Source organism: Neovison vison, chromosome 1 (genome assembly GCF_020171115.1).
Source record: "Neovison vison isolate M4711 chromosome 1, ASM_NN_V1, whole genome shotgun sequence".
NCBI lineage: Eukaryota > Metazoa > Chordata > Mammalia > Carnivora > Mustelidae > Neogale > Neogale vison.
The window spans coordinates 87,808,898-87,834,448 of NC_058091.1; the positions used below are offsets into that span (position 1 = coordinate 87,808,898).

The window sequence follows — 25,551 nt, forward strand, 5'->3', positions numbered from 1 at the left end:
CAACTAAGGAACAGTATTCTTATTTTATTTTCAATTTCTTTCAGATTTTTTTAAAGATTTTATTTATTTATTTATTTAACAGAGATTACAAGTAGACAGGCAGGCAGAGAGAGAGTAAGGGAAGCAGGCTCCCCGCTGAGCAGAGAGCCTGATGCGGGGGCTCGATCCCAGGACCCTGGGATCATGACCTGAGCCGAAGGCAGAGTTTTTAACCCACTGAGGCACCCAGGTGCCCCAATTTTTTTAAGATTTTATTTATTCACTTATTTATTTAGAGAAGGAGAGAGAGTGTGTGCATGAGAGAGGGAGGGAGTGTCATGAGGGAGAGTCAAGTGAATGTCAAGCATGCAGGGCTCCATCCCAAGACCCTGAGATCATGACCTGAGCCAAAATCAAAAGCCAGACACTTAACTGACTGAGCCACCCAGACGCCCCTGAATTTTCATTTTATTTCAATTGATTTAAGTTTTAAAATTTATACCTAATTTCATTCTTGGAAAACTTTTAGCTTTTAACTCGTTACAAAAGTATACTTTTTCAGTTGTAAATTTTATGAAAGCTAAATATTGATCAAATATTTCCAACAAAAATTTAGCACATGTTCAATACAAATCGAGATAATGCTGTAATTATAAAACTATGTACCAGAGTCCAAATACTTTATGAAAAAAATAATGTAAAGTATGTCATTAATATATTTATATTACCCATTACATGGGTAAATTATAATATTCTGGACATACTAGGGCAAACAAAATATAGTAACACTGACTTCACCTGTTCCTTTTTACATTTTTTGCATGTATGATTATTAGAAAACACAGAATCAAATATATGGCTTTCCTTTTATTTCTGTTGGACACCACGAATCCATACATTGGTGTGAGTGTCACTCGGCAGGTAGATGCGGTGCCGAAGACACAGGTTACTTCTGAATACTGGAGCCTCTAAGCCTACAGACCTAGGCCAATGCTTCCTGCTTATTCCTCTGCCAGCTCTAAACCCCTCACAAAGAAGTTTAGGAGGGCTCTACAACATATGTGAGAGCGGAAGTCCCAAGTTTAGTGTTTTAGGAACCAGGCAGGTGGCCTACCAGGAAAAGGGCCAAAGGTAAAGTCACTTCATCCAGGAATGAAGAGTTTGGAGCTAGAGAGGTGAGAGCTGGGTTAATTAGCCTAGAGACAGGGCTGAGTGCTAAGTCTCCTAACACCACCGCCCCCCCCCAGCACTCCAGCCCTTGACTTTGGGTGCTGGCAAATACATGCCAAGCAGGTGTGATTTAAGAAAAGAAGGATCCATCCTCCAGAGATGGGGCAGCCTGCCACCTACCCCTGAGACTTCCAAGCATGGCTTTCCAGGCACTGGGAGCCCATTCTGAGGAATTAGAGTGGGGGGCCAGAAGGCATTCTGTCCCAGCATAGAAACCCCTGTGACTTCAATGCACAATTCCAGAAGACCTGAAACTCCTAAAATAATTCATTCCAGGGTAGGCAGGAACAGGAAATAAAGATACCTTGGGCTGGTATGAAGAGCAAGGAAGAGACTTGGACTCCAGGAGAGGAAGATGCTCTCAGCAGCCCTATCCTGAGCCAAGGAAGCAAGGAAAGCCAAGGCACCAACAAGGAGGGTGGGACACAATGGAAGAGGGAGGAGGTGGAAGGGCCCCACTCTGAAGGCTCACTTCTAACAGAATGGGAAGTGAACCTCCCTAATTTACCACTCTGAACCCAGACAGTTTTCATTCCGGAAGCACAATCTACAAAACGCTTCCTTCCAACCAGCCCCCGTCACTGTAATTTGACCAAATAAAACCATTCATACCCATATCCAAATTTATCAATTTGAGCAAAATACAGTTAATAACGAAGAAAGGTAATTTTCATATTTTATTATACAATATTGTTTACTCTAGAAAAAGCTTTCATATCTTTTAATTAAATACAAAAGCAAAGCATTAGTGTTGCCAAAGAGATTGTTTGCCTGCCCTTAAAAAAATTAACAACACCTGCTTGCAAACAAAAGTATTACTAGAACTGAGTCAAATCCTTTATTCTCTTCCCAGGCCCCAGCCCATTAATCTCTTTCCTATACAGAGTCTAACACATAGTAGGGGGTAAATAAATATTCACTGACTGAATGGTGTATTCTTTAATCCCCATTGTTTATTTCCTGACCCTAAACTGGATCTTGATTCATGGGGTAAAATCCTCCCCACTCATTCATAGGGTAGCCCAGGGTCTTTTCATTGCTTTTGATACATAACATTGGTTTAAAGCTGCCTGAGGGGAAGGACAGGGGGGTTCACGGAGTAAAGGAAACCCTCAAAGGCAGGCACAGTGACTCTGCAGGGTCGGGAAGATGCTAAGACAGAGAGTAACGGGGAGACAGATTCGGGGATGCAGAGGCTGCACGAAATGGTGGCAGCAAAATGAAGACAGAGAGACTGAAAACTCACACAGTTCCAGTTAAAAATATTGGGCACGAGCGTTCATCTTGAAGTTTCTTTTCCATTTTGATGTTTTATGATGGAGATAATAACAGAGAGAGAGGAAGACGAGGCAAGGATGGGAAGGCAGAGTCAAAGGAAGACAAAGGAGATGGGTGGACAGCCAGGCATGGCTGACCTTGAACCCTGGTCCTCCCCTCCCATCACACCCACTAGGCAGCTCCTTAACACCTCAGCACCCATGCTCACTTCTGGCTTCTACTGTAAGTCCAGCCACCGTCCCCTTCTGGCCTCACCCAAAGATGGCTGAACCACTCCTTACTGTCCCTACTGTCTCTCCAGCATCCTCCATGAAGCCTTCTCACTGCTCCAGCCCACACTATGCTGCCTCCCCTCTCAGCTCCTAAAACACGTCTGTTCATCCCATGCCCACATGTCCTAACCACAGGGCACTGCCCTTTTGGCGTTGACCCTCAGCCCGTGGGTGCATCTTGACTCCCAAAAGAGCACTGCAGGTTTGTCCAGCTCCAAGCCCCATCTCCTCTACCCCGTGATACCCACTCCGATGCTGGGTGTCACGAAGCGCTCAGAGAATCCCAGTGGACTGGCCAGTCCGCAAGGAGTGCCAACAGGGCAGTCTCCCAGTCCACTGGTCAAGGAGTTTCCCGAAGGCCCGGCAGGCCTGACCATCCGCTGGGCTCCTGCGCCCCCTGCCGGCCAGGATAGGACCTGTTCGCAGGACCAGGCGGGTCGCAATTGTGGAGGAGGCGGGCAATGAACCGCACCCGGGCTTCGCGGTGGCCGCAGGCACTGTCGCAGGGTTCTGATGAGATGGAAGGGCAGGACCAGGAGCACCTGCTGCATGCTTCCTCAATGTCAGGGGCCCCCCGGGGCCCAGAGTGCTGCGGACTGCGGCCCGCCCCGCCGCCTGGGGCCGCTCAGAGCTTCTCGTCCAGCTCCAGGCCCTGGTTCTCCTGGGCGCCCCCGCGGACGGGCGCCGGGCTACCGCTGTGCGTCCCGCTCAGGTAGTTCTGGATGGCCGAGGCGCAGTCCAGCCGCTCCATGACGGTCATGAGGTAGTGCAGCTCCTGCAGGCTGCCGTTCTGCTCCTCGAATAGCTCCAGGATGGCTGCGGCCGGGCTGCGCTGGCAGGACAGGAATCTGGCCGGGATAAAGGCTTGGTGGGCGCGCTGTGGCCGGATCTACCCCATCCCCCAGCTCCAGCCCGCGTCCTGCTCTTAACCTGCCTTCACGGGACTGGGGTGGTGGGAGGGCCCGGGGCCTGGAGACCTGAGATTATGCTGGCTCAAAGCCTACTTCTCTCTCTAGACCCCGGTTTCTTCCTCCTTCACCGGGAGCTTGGGCAAGAGGGCCTCTAGGGTTGCCTCCATCTCCCATGATCTTAACTGCTTTCTCCACGTCCCCCACCCCAGACACACTCTCCCCTCCTCCTCCTTCTTCCCCAGGCCACCACATCGTGCCCACCCGTGAGGAAACAGTTGTTCTAAACCATGGCTTCGCCAGGACCCTTCCCTCTTCAAAAACATTCCAGAGTCTCTTTCCAGTACTAGCCAAGCCCATACTCCAGACCCTCAACTTATCTACAACTTGGCGTTGCTGTTTTTTCCTGACCTTTTCTCCCAATCCCAATCCCAAACCTTCCTGCTCTGAGCCTATTCCTTTCCCACTTTGCACACCACACCCACAACCAGGTGTGCTACTCCCTCCCAGCAGAGAGGCAGCTCCCCCCTTCTCTACCACCTCCTCCCTAAAGCTCTAATTCCCACCTCCTAGGTGGAGACCACCTGCCCCCTCCAATTCAGACTTTTGGTCTGAGCGACCCCACATCTTCGTGCTTCTTGCTTTAGCTGTTGTGTCTGTTCTCAACTTGCTATGCAGCAATGGATATATACAATACACGAATATGTACAAGAAACCCTGCCTTTATTGTTTAGGCTCTCTGTACCTCTTACTAAGGTGTGAGTTCCTGGATGCTGGAACCAGGTCTCATTCACCTTGTATTCCAATGCTGAGCATAGTTTTCCAGAACACTTGATAAATGTGGGTACTTAATAAATGTTTAGCAAACAGGTGATTTTTAAATCCACTCTGCTTTCAGCTGGGTCCAGCTTTAGTCCCATCTCCTGGGTGAAGTCCTTCCTGACCACTGCACTCATAGTCTGGGTTCCGGAGCTTAGTTCAGAATTGTTCTCCTACTGATTGCTGTTGACAGAGACCATGGTTCTATTGCCTGCATTATTACTAACATTTACTGAATTAACATAGGCCAGGCACTCAACTACATGCTTTGTATACATTATCTTATAGTCTACGTTCTACCCTTCAGGGCACAGCATGTCAAGCACTCAGTATGTACCCAATGACTTATAAATTAATTGATTCACTTTTTAAATATTTATTGAGCACCTACTCATGAGCCAGGCATCATTCTAGATACTGAGAAAATGGTAATAAACAAAAAGAGCTGCTCTATTGTGGGAAACAAGATAGGGAATAGCCATTCTCTGACTGACTGTGCTGCAGTCCTCAAGGTGTCCAGGAAGCCCACCACCCCAGTCCACCCCCCTCTCCCAACTGCAGACCTCGTCCCTCTTACCGGATTTTCATGCCACAGAGCCCCAGGTGGGAGGCCAGCCGACGCCAGTCATTGCCAGTGATGCTGTTCGGTTCCAACAACATCTGCAGTTGCTCAAAGAGTTCTGGGGGCAGCCTGGGGTGGGAGAGGTGGGGTTCTCAGAGGGGAGGATCAGAGAAACCCAGTCTGTCCCACACACATCCCAAATGGTGTACATGCCCTGCAGGAGCTGGGGATGGGGGGGAGAATCCCAAACGTCCTGCCACCAGTAGCCCAAGCAACCCCACCTCACCTGTTGCACGGGGGTGGTTGAGAGACAGGGGGTGGAGCCGCCCAGGACTCTTCCTCTGATGCCTGGAATCTGAGGATTTCCATGTACTTGGTCTCCAAGCCCTGAGCCAGCAGAGGATCAGGAACACACTTAGGGATCATGAGACTTCCCCTGAGCAAGAAACTGGGGAACCTGCCTCCATTCCTCAGATCCTTCAGCCTGTCCCCCAGAGCTACTCTACCAGGAGCTACTCTACCAGAAGATACAACTGCCCCACCTAGCTTCCCTTCCCCTCTGCTCCTCTGACCCCAGAACTCCCAGCTTTAAGTTTGTCTACTGAGCTCTTTGAGAGCTGAGACATGAAGCCAAAGAGGGCGCAGCCTAAGAGATCAGGAGAAGTCTTGGTGAGGTCACAGGGCAGGGAAAAGTCAATCAAAGGTCGGGACACTGAACTCAGGCATGTGCCTCCTTCCCTCCATCCCTTGGTCCCTCCTTGCAGGTGACAACCTGAAAGGTACTGGCCTACTCTCCACTGAGGTACCACCACGGCTCCCCAAAGACTCTCAACACTGATGCCTTCAACTCTTCCCCCTCGGGAGAGTGGGATATTTAATTCTCATCCCACCTACTCAAGCTCCCACATCACCAATAGCTCTCCACACTGAAGATACACAATATCACCTCTCAGGTGCAGACAGTCAGCCTAGAAAGAAACCACTTTTCTCTGATGTCCAAGTTCCTCTGGGCTAAAAAGTGGGCTTAATCAAGGGTTTGGTTCTTTTACCCTCCTACTGGATTCACCCGTGGATAGACAAGAGAGAGTCAGGGATGGAGGGCAACTTGGAGGCCAGGTGGTCTCAGCCCCTGGAAGAATGCCATCCAGCTGCTTGATTATGTGATTAAGGCCAGACTTACTGGGCACCAGGCTCCTCACCCACTTTGCCCAGGATCCCCCAAACCTTGCCCTTGCTTTGCCCCTCAGTTCCAACTCACATCCTGGAAAGTGTGCATGGTGACGATGATCTCACTGGTAAGTGTGGAGCAGTCATCATTCTCATTGGCTACAGAGGAGAGGACACGGCAGGTCAGCAAGGGCAAAGCCTGACATAAGGGAGCAGGAGAAGTGAAAGGGACTCCAGACAGGCTTTCAAAATCTGAAGGCACTGGGCAAGATGCTCTATCTTGCTCTCTACAAAGATCAGTTGTGGCTCCTCGCCTTTTAGAGAAGGTGTGCCTGCATGCCCGACCAAATGAGGAGCTACAGGGGGTGGGGGGAGGTGGGGGCTTGGGAAGAAGGAGAGGGGAGGAGGTGGACCAGGTCTTCTGGACTACCTGCTTTTCTCCGGAAGCAGAAGGAACGGAAGGGGCACTTTCCATGCCAGATGTGGAGATGGGGAACCAGCTGGCAACTGCTCTCATCCACATTCTCCCAACCTGGAGAGGAGGCAGAGTGGAGGGCCTCAGAAAGTGGGGTCTTCCACGAGTGTTTGAGGACGTCTACTCTGCGGCAGGTGCCATGCAGGGTACAGTGGGGAGGCATGAGGTGGGAGCAAAAGCAGGAAGGTGTCTCGAGTGGATTTGAATCCTTGGAGCCTGGACAGGGACTCTGTGAGCAGCCTTCTCTTACTACCGCACATCTCCCACACACACAGCACACAGGCCTCCCACCTCCCATCCACGACCCGCAGAAGCAGCCATGCATCTGGGCTCTGTCCGTGAACCACACAGATGTCCTCGGACCTGTGAGCAAGTGCAGCAGCCTGTGCCACAAAGGAAGGGGGGAGCAGAGAAGACTGGGACCCCTCCTCAGAACTAGACCCAGCCAGGGGAGGCAATAAAAGCCTCCCCTCCCTTTGCCCCTGCATCATCCTGTCCTCCCACGGAGGGACCAGGACCAAATGGACCACAGAGGAAGGAAGTGGACAGAGCCCGGGGCTCCCGCAGGCAGCCACAGAAGCCAGAGATCCCCTTGGAACCCCTTCTTTTGGAAGCCAAAAGAAACTTGAGGTTCCCAGATTTCTACCCAGGGGAAACCCAGACCCCCTCCCTCTAGTGGAGCCCCTGCAACCCAGGCCCCCATCTCACTCACCCTCAGAGATGTACTTGAGCTTCAGGCACTGGTCCCCGCGGGCCCCTGTGAAGTCGAAGAGCTGGCAGGGCCCACGCAGGCGCCCCCCATGGGGCTGCTCATTGGTCACGGCCCACTGCAGGGCGCAGGGTGTGTTGTTGAGAAAGTAGATGCGCAGCTGTAGGTGGGACTGCCCTGGTGCCAGCGGTGAGCAGAAGACAGCCAGCTGCAGCCATTTGCGGGCGTCCCGGCCCGCAGGCGCCTCCAGCACACAGGTGTAGAGACTGCAGGGAAAGATGGGGACTGGGGAGCTGGGAGCCCCATGCACCTGCCAGCTGGCTCCTAAAGCACTAGGAGCCAAGGAGCACAGTCAAGGGGGGAAGTGAGGGGCAGTCAGGCAGGTAGGGGGACGAAATGTGAGTCACGTTGAAGTGACCATCACAGAGTGGAGGAAGGGCCAGCAAGACTCCTCCAGCGTGGGAGGGAGGAAAGGTGGGCTCAGGACCACTGTGATTCAGCGGGGTCCTACACACGGCTGGCCCTGTTGTGCTCAGGGGGAAAGAGAGACAGAAGTACCTAAGATCCTGAAAAGACAGAGCTAAGGGCAGACATGAGATGGGAGGGGGCCTTTGAGAACTGGAGGGGACAGTCTGCCCTAGCCCTAGACGGTCCTGAACAGGGGCACAGGGTAGACACAGACAAGTTTAGAGAGACAAAGGTAGGGATGGGACAGACCCTTCTAGATGGAGGACTGGGGTTGTAGGTGTAGACGGGCAGAGAGCCTGGCTCAGGGGACACAGTCCTGGACAGGGCTGGAGTGGGACAAGCTGCCCTACATACTAGGACAGAGGGAACAGGAAGGGCCACGGAGAGTGAAGGGATTTGCAGGCCGTCTGGGACAGATCAAGGGGCAGTTGCATACAGAAAGTGGAGGATGAAGCCAACCGAGACAACAGGCAGGAAGACGGGGCCGATGGGCCTACCTGAAGTGGGAAAGCTGGATACGACACTCGTCCCTGGAGGTGTGGGCCCCAGGCCGCCCTAGGGACCTCCAGGCCTTGGCATCGAGCAGGGTTGTGTTGCTGCTGTAGGTACGAGCATGGCTGGGCTCCTGGGCACAGTGCTTGAATGTGAGGGTGCAGGGCTTCAGGAAGGAGGCCCCATGGGGGCCACACGCCACCACAGGGCTCACCAGCCCCTGGGCGCGGGACAGTGATGGGGCATCCAGCAAGTCCCACACCAGGATCAGGGACACCCTCTCCTGGCGGCCCACAGCCACAGCTCCTGGGGAGAACAAGAGTTGAGATGGGCCGGATGGGCAGGCTCACCCAACCTCAGAGAGGCCAGGCCACAGTGGGAGGGGAGGTGGGACAGGAGCCCAGGAGAGAGATTGCCTAGCAAGGCACATAGGGAGGCAGTGTGCAAGGAGAGAAAGACTGAGCTGGCTTGTGGCGTAATCCTGAGCAGGTCACCCCCCCTTCACTCCTGGGCCACCACTAGCCCTTACGGGACTAGTGGGAATTTGCAAGAGGTGCTCTTGCTCCAGACACTTTCCATTACTGAGAATTGTCATAACACACTGTTCATTTCCACCTGGCACTTGATTTCCTGTCAGGGAGTTGTCATAAAAATATGCAATCTATCCATCTTTGGAGTCAATGAAGTCATAAAAATATACATACTTTTCAAGATTATGGAGATGTCTACGAATGATGCTCCCTGAGGCACGACACCCTTGTACAACACACAAGGAACAACTCCAGGCTGAGAAGGGAGAAGGTGCTGTTACCTGGTGGGATGAGCAGAGAGATGCCCATATCCTGGAGCATCAGGCAGCCACCACGGTGATCCACCTCTCGAGCCGAGAACACCAACAACTTGTGCATCAGCTGACGGATGATGGTCTGGCCTTGAGTGGGTGTGTGCAGTTCCTGGTAGAAGGCGGCCATCTCTGGCAGTGTGGCCGGTGCACACTGCCTTGAGGACTCATTTTCCGGTAGGGGAGTGGGATGGGCTACTGGCTCCTCTTGGCTATCCAGCTTCCAGCAGGCCCCCAGCAGCCAGCGAGGACAGTGCCATCGAAGGCACTGGACCAGAAGGAGGGCACTCGCCACCGGGACACCCACCAGCAGTAGGAACCGGGCCGGTTGGAAAGCACTCTCATCAGAGCACATCCGCGTGGTTCCTTGATGCTGCCAGTTCCCCTGCACCCCTGGGCCAGCCAAGGCCAAGGACCTGGAAGAGGAAAGAGGCCGTGCCAGGTAAGCCTTTTCAGTGTCCTGGAGGCCAAGACTTAGCTTCCAGCCGGCTGCAGTGAGGGAGCCAATTGTCTTCATTCCAGTGCATCCTCGATTAATACCTTTAACAAAACTTCCCCTATCTCTGTCTGACTCAAGAACCTGCCATGGCTCCCCATGGCCTAGTAGATCACATTTAACCCCCGTGAGGAGGATGTAAATTCAAGTGCCACCTTGGCCACTGGCTGAGCAAATGTGTCCTATTGCTTACTGTCCCTCAGTTTCTGCATCTGTCAGAATACTGCTCTTGATCTTCACAGAAAAATCTTTAAGTGAATAGCAAGTTACAGAGAACTAGACATCCTCCAACCCCATTAATGTAAATAGCAGAACTGTAGACAAGTATAGATACATATTTACAGGTGTACACATGCCAACCACAGAGAAAGTTCTGGAACACTACTATGCCGTAAAAATATAATGTAAATTGGGGTGCCCAGGTGGCTCAATCAGTTAAGCATCCAGCTTATGATTTTGGATTAGGTCATGATCTCATGGGCCATAAAATCAAGCCCTGGGCTGGCTCCATGCTCAATGGAGAGTCTGCTTGGGATTCTCTGCCTCTCCCTCTGCTCCTTCCCCCATCACTCTTTCTCTAAAATAAATAAAACATTTACGTATATATATGTATACAGACACACATATATATAACCTTCCATATATAAATCTTTAAATATATACGTTTATATGTAATATATATTTTATACATATGTAAATATATATTTATTATATATAATATATATAAAATGTAAGCCACACATGCAATTTTAAACTTTCTAGTGGCCATAATAAAAAGGTCAAAAGAAATAGGAAGAATTAATTTTAATAATATATTTTATGTACCTAACCCAATATATTCAAAATATCACTTGGGAGGAAATCAATGTAAAATTACTGAGATATTTTACATTCTGTTTTCCCACTAAGCCTTTGAAGTCCATGTATATTTTACACTCACAGCGCATGGCAGTTGGGACCTACTAGTGAATCCTGTCTGGAGCAATGCAGGTCTGAGAGGACTCACCCCATGCTATTCTCACCAGTCACTACTGAAACAGACAGGAAATTGAGAGGGTGGAAGGTGTGAACTAGGACTTTCAATTTTCTTAAACTCTTTTTCCTGAATTTGAATTTTTTCACCCCAGGCACCCCAGTATTTTATATTAACTTTGTAATTCTTTTAAAAAGCTACCAAAAGTTAAACAATAATTACCACTCAGGGTGATTGTGAGGATGGCATGAGATCATGGGGAAAGCATTTGCAGATGATAAAGCCCTGCCCAAATCTGTTTCTTTAGGCCCCACCTATTGCCAGAAAGGTCAGAAGGTAGCTCACAGGAACCTGTGAACTAGAAAGAGTAACGCACTTAAACATGGAAGCAAAACGAGAAAGAAAACCAAAGTTTTCTCCAGTGAGGCTGGTCAAAAGCAGGTGCTGACTGCCTGCCCACCTGGTTACCAGCAGGGGCCTCAGACTGGAACCTGGCTCTTCCAGCAGCTTTCCCTTGCCAGACCTTCCTGAGGCCCTCTCGAGCCTACCGCCCTCATCCTCCCTGAATCTCCAACACCCTCACTCGGGCCAAGCTGGGGTCCTCACACCCGCCTAATTCCAGCCTCTGGCCTTTGCTCCAGCTGTTCTCCCCATCTGCCTCACCTACCCACCTGGACCCCCTCCGGTCTACAGCGTCTCCCTCTGGTTCACCAGCCCTTGACACGCTCACCCCTCCCAAGTTTCTCTCCATGGCCATCCCACCTTGCAGAAGGACCCTTGACTCTATACTGTCACATTTCCTGAGCACCAGTTGTGTACCTCGAACTGTGGGATAAAGATGATGTCTCAGGAAGCGCCTGAGGGAATATGATTCATTTGCTCTGTAACCAAGTTCTGGGTGGCATCATAGCCTCTTTCAAAATCCTGGAGATCCCCATGGTTAATTCACTGGGATCTGCACTAGAGAGAGGATTCTGGCATCCGTTCCTCCCAACTCCCTTCGCTCACACCCCAACTGGGAGCTGAGGCCTCTCCTCAAGCTTCCAGGTCCTTCCATGCCCACCTTCTTCCTTCCTTCCTTCCTTCCTTCCTTCCTTCCTTCCTTCCTTAGGGCCCACAAAACCCAAGCCCCTTTCCTTGGGTCCTCCCAGAAAGGGGCAGAAACTCCTCTGTAGCATCAGGATTAAGGACTGTGGCAGGATCTATTCCCCCCGCCCTTACCCCGTCCCCACTGAAAACATAGACAGGAAGGAAGGTTTGACATTGCTCCCCTTGCCTTTCAGTGCAACCCTGCAGACACACTGTAGCAGCCCGCTTCAGCCAAAGCCCCTTGCAGGGCACGTGAGTGAAGTGGGTGAGTTGGCAAGGCCCCACGTCTGGTGCAAAAGGGTGCTGGAGCAGCCAGCTCCCCTTCACGCTGCAGTCATTCCAAAAGGTCCTCCAACATGAAAAATAATTGGAATTATAACTGCAGTAATACTGCTTATCATTCATGGAGCTCTACCCCATGCCACTGTGTTGGAGCACTCTATGTGGCCCATCTCATTTGATCCTCATAGTAACCTTGTGAGCTGGGTGTTATTTTTACCTCCGTTTCCCAGATAAGGAAGTCAAGTTTTCTCCCCACCATGGAGGCGTATGGGAGATTATTAAGCTACAACTGAAGGCAGAGGGAAGGATGAACAGAGATGATGACTGTGTTTCAGAAACACTACCTTTCTCTCCCTGCCCCCTTTTTCCCCCTGGGTCTTTCTTCCTTTCCACTTCTAGAGGAAGTGAAGTTGGAAGAGAAAGAATCAAAAATAAAGTAAAAATAAATGGAAAGACCCAAAAGGCACATCCTTGGTTCCACGGTGCGGGACGACCCCCTCCCCTTGCCCACAAAGGCACCGGTGGCTAGTTAACATGAAAGAAAGGAGGGACTCCGCTGTTTCTGGAGCAACAACCTTCCTGGAGCCTCCAAAGACCAGAGTCCAAATCCCCTCCACCCCATTGGATGGCGCAGCAGAGTCTCCCTGCCCAGCCTCCCAACCTGAAACAGTTGGCATATTACTCCCCAAGTAATATGCCTCTCATGGGCAGCCCATTCATTAACTCTCCCCCAGCTCGGCCCCCTTTCTTCCAGGCTGACAGATCTCCAAGCTGCTTGGCCCTCACTCCATCCTCCCCTTACCCCTAGGAGGAGGAAGGGTCCTCAATCTACAGCAGGCCAACCAGAGATAAATGTAGCCTAGACCTTCTCAAACCCATGCCTGCCTCCTTACTACCCATGGCTCCAGTCTGCCTTGCCCATGACCCCAGACTATCACGGGTAGCAGGTCCCCAAGACAACGGAGCTTTAGAATGCCGACATCACTTGTCCCTCAGAAGTTGCCTCCTCCAGCACAAAGATCTGGATTCCTGCTGTAACTCTCTGCTCATGTCCTTTGAGGTAGCTCTCAACCCTTGTCCCCCATCACTGGTTCTTACCATGCCTACTCAAACCCTGCTAGCTCATTACTGAAACACATAAAAAGTACCAGACGGATGAGTCCAAGCCTGCCGTGGGCAGCGTTCCTCAGCATAGTCCACATTTCCATAGTGCATACAACAGTCTCCCAGATCCTCATGCCCACTGAGCACTTGCCCCTGCCCTCTTCTCCTCTAGGAAAGGCTCTCCACACTCTGGCTAAGCTGGCCTTATTGAGCCCCAGGTAGCCCCACTGCAATGCCCACCCTGCCCCCGGCTGCCCTAGAGGGTGCTCACCTTACCGTGTAGGTGCTCCCAGAGGCTGTTGGCTTGCCCAGGAACAGCAGTTCCTTCTCTGGGAAATCAGCCAGACCAGGTCACCAGGCCAGCAGACAAGGAGAGGTGGGCGGGGAATCCGGGCAGGAGTGGCCAGGAGCTTCCCGGCAATGACTTGCCTCCCAGAGCCCTAAAGAGGGGTGAGGGAGTGTCTGTCCCTATCTATTGGCAAAGTCCAGCTGAGCTCCAAGAGGAGTAGCTGAGGATCCCAGAAGTCAGTCTGAGTCTAGAAGGGAGGGGACAAAGAAAGAGAAAACTCCCTCCCTACAGTGCCCTCTGCTGGTGAGTGGCTGCTCCCACCAGAGGCTAGGGAAAGGGCAGAAGGTAAGAGGAGAGAGCCCTGACAGGAGCTTCTCAACAGCAGCATGCACACAAAACACACGAGGGACAGGGTGAAAAGGGGGGTTCTGATCCCACATATGTCTGAGCTGGGGCCTGAGATTCTGCATCTCTAAGAAGCTCCCAGCTGATGCCAGTGCAGCTGGTCCAGGAGCTTAGACCATGTCTAGTTGCACCCTTTCCTGCACAGAGATGAGAGGAGGCACTGAGAGGGTTAATGACTCACAAGGTGCTGGCAGCCTTGGGGTGTTCCCCTATCTGCTGCCCATGTGCAGTGTGCAGCAGCGTTGGCAGGAGCCCTGAACTTGGGGGAGAGCAGACTTTGGGCTGTTTGCCAGCCCGAGTCCTTTCATAGAAATTCTGCCTCAGAAAGATAGTGCCAGAGGAATGAAAGATCCCCGTGAAGATGGATTTTCCCAGCTGTTTGCTGCTGTACTCTTAGCTCCTGATACAGCCTGGTCCATAGCAGGTACTGAATAAAGACTTGTTGAATGACTGCGTGGACCCACTCAGAGAAAAGAGGATGTGTTCTGGCCCCAGACTACGGACACTGAACACAGGCGACTCATCTGTTGGCTGCGTACGCTTAGGCAAGTTACTCGGCCCCTCTGAGCCTCCCTTCCCTTGTCTGACAAATGCAGATAATGTGATCTACTGCATGAGGGATAAGCATGGTCATTATTGAGCTAATAACTGTAAAATGCTCGCCACAAAGTAGATGCCCAGTTAAGTGGTAACTGTTGTCACGGCGGGCCCTGTGGGCTGGCCTCCTGCTGTCGAGGACCAAGGTGAACCCCCCAGACCCCCAGGTATCAATCATCTCATAGAATATAAGTAAAGCCCCTGCTTTCATCTCAGTTAATGATTGCTCAGCCTCTTGTCCTGACTGCAACCTCCTCCCCTCTGCTACCTTCCCCAGGGTAGAAGCCAAAGGATAAGATAAACACCTCCCAGGGCTAGCTGAGTCCCCAAAGTGGAGAGATGGGGCAAAGGAATGATGGAGAGCCACCAGCCTGGGTAGGGGACCTCAAGAGTAAAGGACGAGCAAGGGAGAGGTGTTCAGAAGTTGTTTGTTTTTTGTTTTTTTTTTAAGATTTTAGAGATTTTTTTAAGATTTAAGAGAGAAAGAGATCACAAGTAGGCAGAGCAGCAGGCAGAGAGAAAGGGGGAAGCAGGCTCCCTGCTGAGCAGAGAGCCCAATGTGGGACTCAATCTCAGGACCCTGAGATCATGGCCTGAGCCGAAGGCAGAGGCTCAACCCACTGAGCCACCCAGGTGCCCCTGTTCAGAACTTTTATAGGGACAGAAAAGGCGGGTGTTAGTCTTTGCTGGACAAGGCTCTGTATGAGTCACACAGGAGGCTGCTTTCTCCTCTGAGTCATGAAGTTATAGGGGTTTGTGAAAATCTGTCAAGCTCGAGTTCCAAGCCAGGAAGGAGCATGCCAACTGGGCTATAACAAGAGGCTGCGTCCATGTATCATGAACTCATTTCCAAGCTGCTGGCACTTGCTCCATGTGGGGGGTAACCCCTGTTACAGGAAGATCCTGGGGAAATCTGAGGGTCCCCACCACCCCCGTGGACAAAAGCCAGTTCACGGGATGTGGAGGCCACCAGCTTCGGTAGGCTTGTGGCCTGGGGCTGAGCCAGCCCAGGGGATCAGGCTCTCACAGTGCTGAAGTCCTCCAGAGGCCAGGACCAACAAACCAGGGGACCTCGCCTAAAAGGAACCCTTCATGGCCATGGAGAAATGCCAGTGCCACCCCCTTGTCATTGGAGAAAGACAGGCCAGATGGGAGCCTCACTCCGCCCTTCTCCTGGTCCCCCACCTTCTTCTGCTTTGCACAAAACGGATATCGTCGGGGATTCGTCCTGGGAGGTATGCTGCTTGAGGTAAGGGGAACACAGGCCTGGGAATAAGGAGGCAACAGCAAGAGTGTGGAAAACAGGAGAAAATAGGGTGTGGGTGCGGGAGGAGCCTTCAACACTGGACATAAAAACAGAAAGAGAGACAAGAAGGCAGGAGATGAGCGAATGGCCAGTGAGAGGCAGAGAAGTAGAGAGACGCAAGGGCAGGCAGGCCAGGGAGCCCTGTCCGTGGAACCTCCAGGACGTGGACAGGGGCCCTGGACAGGAAAAGATGAAGTAGACAGTCACTCCAGGACACCGAGAATCACCACCTCTGTCTTCCTTGCAGTCCCGGCAGTCATGGGAGGGGGCTGAAGTACCATGTGCAAATGAGAATGATACCATGTGGGGGGTGGGGGGCCTTGGCTGGAGGAGGGTCTGTGTCTTGTTCCACATGCAAATGAATGTGGCAGCTTCTTAATCAAAGACCAGGCAGTTGCTTCCCTGAGCAGTCAGGCCACAAGAAAACTGAGCACTTGTGTCATGGGCTCAGTCCCTCTGAAAGTGGAGAGGTGGAAGAGGGACCTCGCCAGCCCCTGAGGGACAGGTGAGACCTAACGTTTCAGAGAAAGGAACCCAGTGTCATTCAGCTAAGTTCAAATAGGGCCGCAGCTCAGGCTGCTGTGGGCCTCTTGGGTCTGCCAGTCTGGTGTATGGAGATAAGCCTGGGGGCCCATGGGCCGCCCCATTTTTGACTAGAAAAGACCCTCAGGATCCTGCCTCTCTAGTCCTTCCAGGCAGGTTATATCAGCTTGGCTGAGTTCAGCATAAGGCAGTGTCCCTGTCAAGAGCCTGCTGTGTACCTGCCAGCCACTACGGGAGGCAGAAAAGACCGTCATACCTGGACCTGAACTCTAGGAGTCAGATACACACGAGAGGGAAGGAGCCTTGCACTCAGAAGTAGTTATCAATACCGGACAGTATCTTCTGAGTGCCAGAGAAAGAGCAAGGCAGTATGGGCTGGCTAGCGCAGGATGGGAGCTGGGCCAAGGTGGGGAGAATGGCATCTCTTACCAGACCTCCCAGGAGGGGCTCAGGCCACAGTACAGTGTCGGGTAGCGGGTGGAGACAGTCAAGCAGGCGTGGGGAAAGGACTAGGAGGGAGGCCCACCAGCAGCATGTTGTCTGCCTTCCTAGATTTTGCCTCTGTGAGGGGAATGCAGCCTCATGGTGCCATCTTTTTGGCCCTTCCCCACCTGGGGCCCGTCCTGCTCTGGCTGCTCACCCGTCATCGGACATCTGGTTGGGACGACAGCCCAAAGAAACCGCCCTGGTGCCCGCCTCACAGAGTCTTGCTGGCAGGGTGGATAACCATCTACTTTGTCATGGGGTGAGCACCCATTTCTCCTGCCTTGGCCCTGATACCTGTGAAGATGGGAACGAGGCCCTGCACCCCTGAACTACTACTGCATTCTGGCCTTCACAGGGACGGATGCCATCCTGCCTCTTGGGGGGCGGGGGGAGTCCCCTCTGCGCCAGCCTAGGACTCCAGACTCCAGACAGCCTAGTTCCTCCCCCTCTCTGAGTTTCCCCATGGCCTCCCCAACCTCACCATGCATGCCCCCCCCCCGCTCCTCCCACCACCTCCCGCCTGCCCTCAAGGGATGCTTAGACATGCCTGCTCCCACTTCAGCCCTCGGGGCTTCCTTTGGGTAACCAAGAGTCCTCCCTCCTTCTGAGTGTTCTGCCACCATCTCTCCACAGCTATGCCTCCTACCTGGTGTGGAAGGACCTGGGAGGGGGCTTTGGGCGGCCCCTGGCCCTGCCTCTCGGCCTCTATGCTGTGAAGCTCGCTGTCAGCTGGGCTGCCCTGATTCTCTTTTTCGGAGCCCACACCCATGGTCTGGTAAGGCATGCATTGGAATTAGTGTAGGAACAGTTGAGAACATCCGTGGCCCCCAGAGCAGATAACATAGTAGACCAATCGAGTGCAAGCAGGTTAACGGGTGGGCAGACTTCTCTGGGCTCAGGTTGAGTGCCCAGACCTTAGCAACCTTGGCTCACTGGGTCCAGCATGCTGCAGAAAGGCGGAGGGCTCAGGGCTCAGAACGACCTACCTGACTGCCCTGCATCCCGACCCCTCCCCCATCCAGGCCCTGCTGCACCTGCTGCTGCTCTATGGACTAGCGGTGAGTACAGCGCTGATCTGGCACCCCATCAACAAGCTGGCCGCCCTGCTCCTGCTGCCTTACCTGGCCTGGCTCACTGTGACCGCTTCCATCGCCTACCGCCTGTGGAGGGACAGCCTCTGTCCAGACCATCAGCCTCAGCCCGTGGGGGAGAAGAACGACTGAGGCACCAGGGACAGGAGTGGAGGGAGGATGGCCAGGTAGGGTAGAAGAGAACGCAGGCAGGGTTATGGGGCTATTTGAAGGAGGAAGGGAGGGGAAGGGGGGCCAGGATTGTTTAATCCCTGAAGATGACTCAGCCTAGGGTGGTCACTGTCCTGGGTCCCCTGGTGCCAATTTCCTTTCCATTTCAGAAACGGGAGAGGGGAAACTTATTTTATACTTAATATAAATTAACTAATTCTGTATTAATAAGGTAATTTAGAAATACCCATTAATAAAATCCTTTACAAAATCTGAGGGTATGCTGCGAAGTGCGTATCTGGGAAGACGAAGTCGAGAGCAGCGTTGCAGGGGTAGACGCGTCTGCGCATGTGTGGGAGTCCGTGTAGGTCAATGCTAGCAGGAAGGCAAGTGCACAGTAAGGGGAGGGTGGGCGTACCTTCTCGGCTCCACTCCCACGCCCTCCCAATAAGGCCGAGATATTTAGGACTCAAATTTCAGTTACCTGGAACACATAGTCATTTTGAAAAGTGGTATAAAAGCAAAACACAAAAGTAGATAAGCTTAAAAAAAAAAGATGCAAATTACATGTAAGGTTTATATAATATTTTATTTTAGAGTAGTTTAATGTTATTTCATTGATTTTAATTAATATGTATTAGTAACAATAATATAATGTGTATAATATATACCATAGTATATTATAGTTATTATAATAATATTATACTATGGTTATATAATATATTATTCTCATGTACTTTCTATATGTCATATTAAGACCTTATGCGATTATCACTGATAAAGAGGATTATAGCCCATTTTTTATTTTTGTTTTCATATTCTTTTTTACTATTAATTATTTTAAATCCATTAATGACTGTTACAATAAGAGAAAACATTGAGAAAAGGAGATGAACACCTCAGTGCTGCTAAGTGATTTCAGACTTCTCTCTTTCTACATCTTCTCATTGGCTTCTTTATTTCAGTTTCTTCTCTCCTATTGTTATCTTCTCCTCTTGTTTCAAGGCCCTGGTGATAGCAAGGGTAGCAGTGACTGCCCCTGGGGCTGCCCACCCCCAGATCCCAAACAAGGTCCGCTAGAAGGCCCAGACACCCTGCCCAGGAGCTTTTAAAAATATTGACCACTCTCTACGGACGGAGTTGGGCATCACTGTTCTTATAAACCCCCAGGGCCTCCAGCAGCTCAGCTGGGAACCACTGCCAACAGAGTCACTGGGGAGCTTATTACAAACGCATGTTCCTTAGACCCCACCTGTGACCTAAGAATCAAAACTTTTGGGGTGGACTCCAGGCATCTTTGGATTGAACAAGCTCCCAGCACTTGTGTGAGCTCTCACTAAAATTTGAGAGCTCCAGGTATGGCTGGTCTTTTGGGGCTCTTTTCACTTCCACAACCTGTACTTCTTGTGCGCTGAGTTCTGGCTGAAAAACCAGCTCTGACCTCTCAGGTGGGGGCCAAGGACCAGACAGGAGAGAAGCCAGAAGGAGATCATCACTCAAGGAGACTGGTTCTTTCTGGAGCTCACCAAAGGAGGACAAGAAAGAAGGACTCTGGGGGCACCTGGGTGGCTCATGAAGCCTCTGCCTTCGGCTCGGGTCATGGTCCCAGGGTTCTGGGGTCAAGCCCCGCATCGGGCTCTCTGTTCGGCGGGGAGCTTGCTTCCTCCTCTCTCTCTCTCTCTGCCTGCCTCTCTGCCTACTTGTGATTTCTGTCTGTCAAATAAATAAATAAAATATTTAAAAAAATAAAAAAGAAGAAGAAAGAAAGAAGGACTCTGCATCTTTCCTGACTCTAAAAGGATACTCTGCCCAGCCAGGCAGGTCAGGGACCCCCACCTCCGCATCCCACAGCACAGAGGAGGCCTTCAGGTATCTTTATGGGCAGGAAAAAATGAACACTTGGTCCCATTAAAAGAAAATGCTGACCACTACCCCACCAACACCTACAGACGAGTCTGGAGCCATTGAAAAAGCCTGTGTTTGTTCTTGAAACTTCTTGAAACTTGTCAGGTGGTTCTAATGTTCAGCCTGGTTGAGACAGCTACCAGTCTGGTTCTCAAAGTGCGGCTCATTGACCTCCTGGGGCAGTTGTCAAAGGCCTGGACTCCAGCCCTGCTCCAGACCCAGATCATCTGCCTCTATGAGATGGAATCAGATCATCTTGAGGAAGGAAGGCCATACAGTACAGTCAGTGGTTTGCAGTTCTGGCTCTGGAGAAGAGCCAACCTGGGCTTGGTACAGACTGTCATTTACTACCGGGGAACCCAGTGCAACTGACTTCACTGCCTGTGCTTCATTTTTCTCATCTGTGCCATGGGCCACCCCCATCCCCTAGAATTGTTGGGAAGAGATGAGATAATGAATAAAATGAGGTCTGACACAGAGGAAGTGCTTAATACCTGTTAGCTGTTCTAGGAGGGGAACCCAGAGGCCCCTTGTTGGAGACCCACCTTGCTCCAAGACCCCATGCTATATCTCCCTCCCTTCCTAAGAGCCAGAAGAGTGAGTGACCTCCTCCCCAGGTCTGGTGGCCAGCCTGATCAGTGTCACATGCAGAAAATGACTCGCTTTTTATGTTGCAAATTCAGGTGGATTGTGCCTTCACCTCAATCAAATTTTCTAAAACTGCTTTTGGTTGAATTTATAACTTCATTTATATGTGTAGCTGTTTAAACGTAGAAGCATAATCCATAAATACCGATCGAGGGTGGGCTCGGAGCCACCGCACTGCACAGGTTCTCGTCCCTGCTCCACTATTTCCGGGTGACCTTAGACAAGTCAACACCCCAGAGTTATTTGTCATTGTTGTTGTCGTCATCATCTCATAGAGGCAGTATAAATAGCTGCTCCGAATTTTATTGGTGTCTCCAGCTAATTCTAGAAGTTTAAATGATGCTCTAAAAAGAAGAGAGTCTGCCCAAGCCCACTGCATGACTTTGCCCTCCCCAGTGCAAGCTGATCCACAGACCCAGGCATCCAGATACCTCTAGTTCTGGACACTTGGCCCTAGAACAAAGCTTGATTTGGGCAGTTTCCCAAGCCCCAGAATAACAAGACTGCCTGATAGGGATGAGCCAAACCAAGGGGCTTCCTGGCTTTGAACAGAAACAGCCAGAAAGGGCAGGATTCCAACCACAAACTCTCACCCTCTTTCCCCAGAGTCATCCTTAAAATTCCCTTCTGTAGGGGTGCCTGGTGGTTCGGTCGGTTAAATGCCTGACTCTTAATTTCAGCTCAGTTCATGATCTCAAGGTCATGAGACTGAGCCCCAAGTTGGGCTCTGTGATCAGTGAGGAGTCTGCTTGTCTCTCTCCCTCTGCCCCTCTCCCCATCACACGCTCGAGCCTGGGAACATTTTCCCTCTCTCTCCCTCTCTTTCTCAAATGGATGAATAAATAAAATCTTTAAAAAAAAAAAAAAGAAGAAGAAGAAAAGAAAAACTCCCTTTTGCACTGCTCTTTGGTTTCTGGGTGGGAGCCTTTAATCCCCCAGTCTCCAAATCTGCCTGAAGCCCCTGTCCTTACCTCACCAGTTCTTAACCACACCTGGAACACACACTGCCCTGGGACCCTCCTAGGTTTCTGGAGTTACCTAGAGCTGTGCCTGAGTGGAGTCAGAGCTGCCTCCTATCTTTGCGACATGTGTCCTGGGATCCCACCACCGCAGTCATGTGTGTGTGCTTCTCTGTCTTTCTGTGGTAGTTTTCCATTTGCCTCTGAGCGAGCACATGGCATGTGAATATGATTCACTGGGTGGAGAGTGGCAGGGAGGGGGAGATGAGCTCCTCAAATGCTGTGCAGTGCCCCCTACACCAGTATGTGCAAAGGTTGGGAGCTGCAGCAGATAACATAGCACCCCCAGTAGGTGGTACGTCTCTTTCTGCTGGATCTTAGTCCCTCCTTCCCTCCCTGGAGCCCTGCATCCTTCCTCCCTTTGCCAAGTCTGCAGAGTAGAGCCACACAGGGGCGAGGTGAGGTGGAGAGACTGAGAGTGGACAAAGTTTTGGTCCACTGGGCTGGAAGGGAGCAGAGTGCAGGCATCCCCAGCCCCTTCGCCCCATGGGCAGGTAGAGATGATGCCCTGGTGGAAGGAAGTTGAAGACCCCCAAGTGTTGCCAGGCCTGCGCCAGGGCTCCAAAGTCTTCCTTTGTGGTAGCCATATCCATCCAATTCCCTGGAATTCTCTGGCACCCCAAGCTGAGTTGCAGAGTCCTCCACCTTCTTGTAGTTCTGGAAAACAAGGACAAGTCCTCTTGTTTTAAGGACTGATTGCTGATCCCCTTTAGTGGCAGGCAAGTTACTGACACACACAAAGACTGGCTCTGGTCGGGACACCCTCAGATCCGGAACTCCCTCTTTTTTTTTTTTTTTTTAAGATTTTTATTTATTTATTTGACAGAGATCACAAGTAGGTAGAGAGGCAGGCAGAGAGAAAAGGGGGGGAATCAGGCTCCCTGCTGAGCAGAGAACCCAATGCAGGACTCGATCCCAGGACTCTGGGATCATGACCGGAGCCGAAGGCAGAGGTTTAACCCACTGAGCCACCCAGGCACCCCCAGACCTCCCTCTTTCATGCTCAGTAGAATCCCTCAAAGCCCCTTCTCTCCCCGCAAGCTCTCAAGGACCCTCACCCACTTAGGCACATTCTGCTAGTGTGCAAACCAGCACAGGCTCTCTGTCATAACAGTTGCCTCAGTACTATCTTTTCAGCCTCTTCCGTCCCTCTACTGTCTATACCTCCAAGATCCCCCAGCCCACACAGAAATTATCTGCCCACAGGAGCACCCAGGAAACCCCTGTCCTCTCTACCTGCACCTGTTGCACACACTCACTGTTCTAAGAGCTGGAATTCTTTCAAAAGCTGATTCAGTTTATCTCTTTCTCCTAGTAGGTTCTTTGGCCCTGCAAACACCCCTTTCAAAGAACACTATTAGTCACCTTCTTGTGCTTGATTCTTATCAGCTCACTTTCTTCAAAGACTCAAAACGCCCGCCGCCAGAGCGGGCAGTGCCGGGAGTGGTTGCTGGAATGGAGGACCGCGGTGACTAAGTTACCGTATCACTATTTTCCCCCAGGGACAGCACATTCTGCCTGGCAACCCGAGCGTTGTGTTCCGCACAGGAGGATACTGAAAACCTTGGCCCATGCTGTGAGCTTAGTGCCTTCCCTGATCTCAGCCTTAGACCTCTGGGAGACCCTGGGTCCCCTCCCCCACCCCCCGCCTGGCCAAAGCTCTGGACACCCCGTGTTTATGTCAACAGAGCGGTTGCTGGAGGGCACAGGCTTCTGTCTGCCAGGGGGTTGTCTGGTGCCTGCAGCCCGTTGTTTGTGTACCTCGTCTCAGTAGTGACCGAGGGACAGGCATGCCCTGGCTGGGTCTCTGGGGCAACGTGCTGTTGGGGTCCCAGCTGTCCCAGCACATAAAGCACCCACTCCATTAGCGTGCTCCCGAGGTGTCTTCTTTCACAAAGTGAGAATTTAAACCTTCCCCTGGTGAGGCTTCTATTTTCCACTAGGCTCCTCCTGGCCTCTACTTCCTTCCCAGTGAGGGCAACGCGGGATCAGGCTGGGACCCAAGGAACAGCTGTGCCTGACCCTGTCCCCTACTCCTCGGCCATCTCCAGAACATCCGAATGTTTTCTGAAACGACCCTGGGAAATGGGACTGGGAGAGGCAGGTTGCAGCTTCTCTTGGGCCTAATACAGCTCCTTCCAGCCCCTGGCATCCCAGAAAGAATGAGACTGGGGCCTGCGGGGACAGATTGGGAGCATTCCTTTTTCGGTTTCCATCCCTACTCCCCAGCTGCTTTGTCTCTATCCCTGTACCCTCTACACATACACACCACATGTACATACATGCCTCTGCACATGCACTCCTCACAAACTGATTGCTTCTAGAGCCAAGGTCCCTGAAGAACGCCTTCCTCCCCTAGAGCCCTTCTTGTCCCTCCTTCCTCGGAGCCCAGCCTCGGGGGTCCTGGTAGCAGTAGGAGCCGAATGGTGAAGGGGCAATAGCATGACTCTGGCAGCCCGCAGCTCTGCTCTCACTAGCTGCATGACCTTGGCCAAGTCACTTAAGCTCTCTGATCTCAAATTCCTCACTAATAAAATGAGAGTAATTACTATTAATTAATACCTATCCCAACATCCTCGTGAGGAGTAAATGGACTAATTGACATGACCTGCTGAGACCAGTGTCAGGCCCCCAAGAAGGGCTGTGTTAATGTCAGTGCTCCCTGTTACTGAATTCCAGGCAGCATAATACAGTGGGAAAAGCCTAGAACTTGAAGGCTGACAGACTTAGGTTCAAATTCCAGCAACCCACAGACTCCTGCTGTGACCTTGAACTAGATGCCTTATTTCTCTGTCTCCCCCTCTGCAGGAGGGGCAAAGGGATAGAAACTTACCCAAGTGTTAACAGGGGGGTTGGGGAATGCCTGCCCTAAAGAGTAGAGTGGCAGCTGCAGAAGGCCGAGCCAAGCTCCCGGCACCTGATCCCCAGATTAGCTGTTGCACTCTGGGGCCAGCAGGGGAAACTGGTAGGACTTGAAAAGGAGAACCAGGGAGCAGCCAGGAACCAGGCCCCCAGGAGGTGCCATAAATAGCCAGAGCTAGCTCAGAGGGCCTCCAGGGATGGAGGGCAGAGGTGAGGGCTGGAGAGGAGCCGTGGAAAAGGAAGCTGTCAGTTATCAGTCCAAGGAGGACCCAGAGTGCTCTCCCAAGTATCAAAGGAAAAAGGGTATGTGGGTGTGGTGGGAGCGAGGGGTCACCTCTTCAGAAAGGACCAGCTGGGTCCACCTTTGTCCCACCTCCCACCAACACTCAGAGTCAGGAAATTTAATGACATTGTTCATTTTCACCCTCACAGGAGACCATCTTGTCTCCTCTTCTCATTTCCATCCCTTTGTCCGTCCTGGACAGTAACTCAGAAGGAAGCACAAAGGCCCAGATACGTTTAGTGATTTGGCCAAGATCACACAGTGAATCAAGGCCGAGATGGGCTCATGAGCATGGATTTATCCCCTCCCCCCAACCAATCCTGAGTTATACAGGACAGCCAAAATATCTGTGCCGTGTTTCCAGTCTTCAGGGTGCCTGGGTGGCTCAGTCAGTTGAGTGTCCTACTCTAGAGTGTCCTACCCTTGATTCTGTCCCAGCTCATGATCTCAGGGCTGCAGGATCCAGCCCTACAACAGGCCCCATGCTCAGCAGGGAGTCTACCCCCCTCCCCTTATTTTCCCTCTGCCCCTCTCCCCAGCTTGCTCGCTCTCTCCCTCTCTTTAATAAATAAATCTTGGGACACCTGGGTGGCTCAATCAGTTAAGCATCTGCTTTTGGCTGGGGTCATGATTCCAGGGTCCTGGAATCGGGCCCCACATCAGGCTCCCTGCTTGGCAGGAAGCCTGCTTCTCCCTCTCCCTCTGCCATTCCCCCTGGTTGTGCTCTTTCACTCTCTCTCTCGAATAAATAAATAAAATCTTAAATAAATTAATTAAAAAAAAAAAAGAAAAGAAAAGAAAAAACCTGTCCTCAAGGAGGAAA

At 51.6% G+C, this 25,551-nt stretch overlaps 2 protein-coding genes across 3 annotated transcripts; one reads left to right on the top strand and one right to left on the bottom strand.

The window, feature by feature from the left end:
- Positions 1 to 530: 530 nt before the first annotated feature.
- Positions 531 to 13,628, bottom strand: UNC5CL (unc-5 family C-terminal like). Of its 2 annotated transcripts, none has more exons than XM_044250559.1 (9): positions 13,421 to 13,628; positions 9,171 to 9,616; positions 8,365 to 8,665; positions 7,403 to 7,665; positions 6,646 to 6,747; positions 6,307 to 6,374; positions 5,335 to 5,435; positions 5,064 to 5,177; positions 531 to 3,607 (listed from the first exon to the last, which is right to left on the bottom strand). In XM_044250559.1, exons 2-9 carry the CDS (start codon positions 9,553 to 9,555, stop codon positions 3,385 to 3,387), a joined length of 1,557 nt encoding a protein of 518 aa, XP_044106494.1. In that variant the 5' UTR covers positions 9,556 to 9,616; positions 13,421 to 13,628; the 3' UTR covers positions 531 to 3,384. The 2 variants fall into 2 exon arrangements, with proteins under 2 accessions (XP_044106494.1, XP_044106485.1); XM_044250550.1 differs by having other exon boundaries at positions 13,416 to 13,628.
- A 3,228-nt stretch (positions 13,629 to 16,856) lies between these two features.
- TSPO2 (translocator protein 2) lies at positions 16,857 to 18,067 on the top strand. Its single transcript, XM_044237127.1, has 3 exons — positions 16,857 to 17,029; positions 17,404 to 17,545; positions 17,793 to 18,067. The coding sequence occupies exons 1-3, from the start codon at positions 16,857 to 16,859 to the stop codon at positions 17,991 to 17,993; spliced, it is 516 nt and encodes a 171-aa protein (XP_044093062.1). The 3' UTR covers positions 17,994 to 18,067.
- Positions 18,068 to 25,551: the final 7,484 nt, after the last annotated feature.

Bases quoted from the DNA above. Each gene is read 5' to 3' on its own strand.
- UNC5CL (XM_044250559.1), bottom strand. From the start codon at position 9,555: ATGTGCTCTGATGAGAGTGCTTTCCAACCGGCCCGGTTCCTACTGCTG. The intron at 5,436-6,306 runs GTGAGTTGGAAC...CTGCTGGCTCAG, and splicing joins CCATGCACACTTTCCAGGAT to GGCTTGGAGACCAAGTACAT. The intron at 3,608-5,063 runs GTAAGAGGGACG...TATCCCGGCCAG, and splicing joins CTCTGTGGCATGAAAATCCG to ATTCCTGTCCTGCCAGCGCA.
- TSPO2 (XM_044237127.1), top strand. From the start codon at position 16,857: ATGCAGCCTCATGGTGCCATCTTTTTGGCCCTTCCCCACCTGGGGCCC. The intron at 17,030-17,403 runs GTGAGCACCCAT...ATCTCTCCACAG, and splicing joins ACCATCTACTTTGTCATGGG to CTATGCCTCCTACCTGGTGT. The intron at 17,546-17,792 runs GTAAGGCATGCA...TCCCCCATCCAG, and splicing joins GAGCCCACACCCATGGTCTG to GCCCTGCTGCACCTGCTGCT.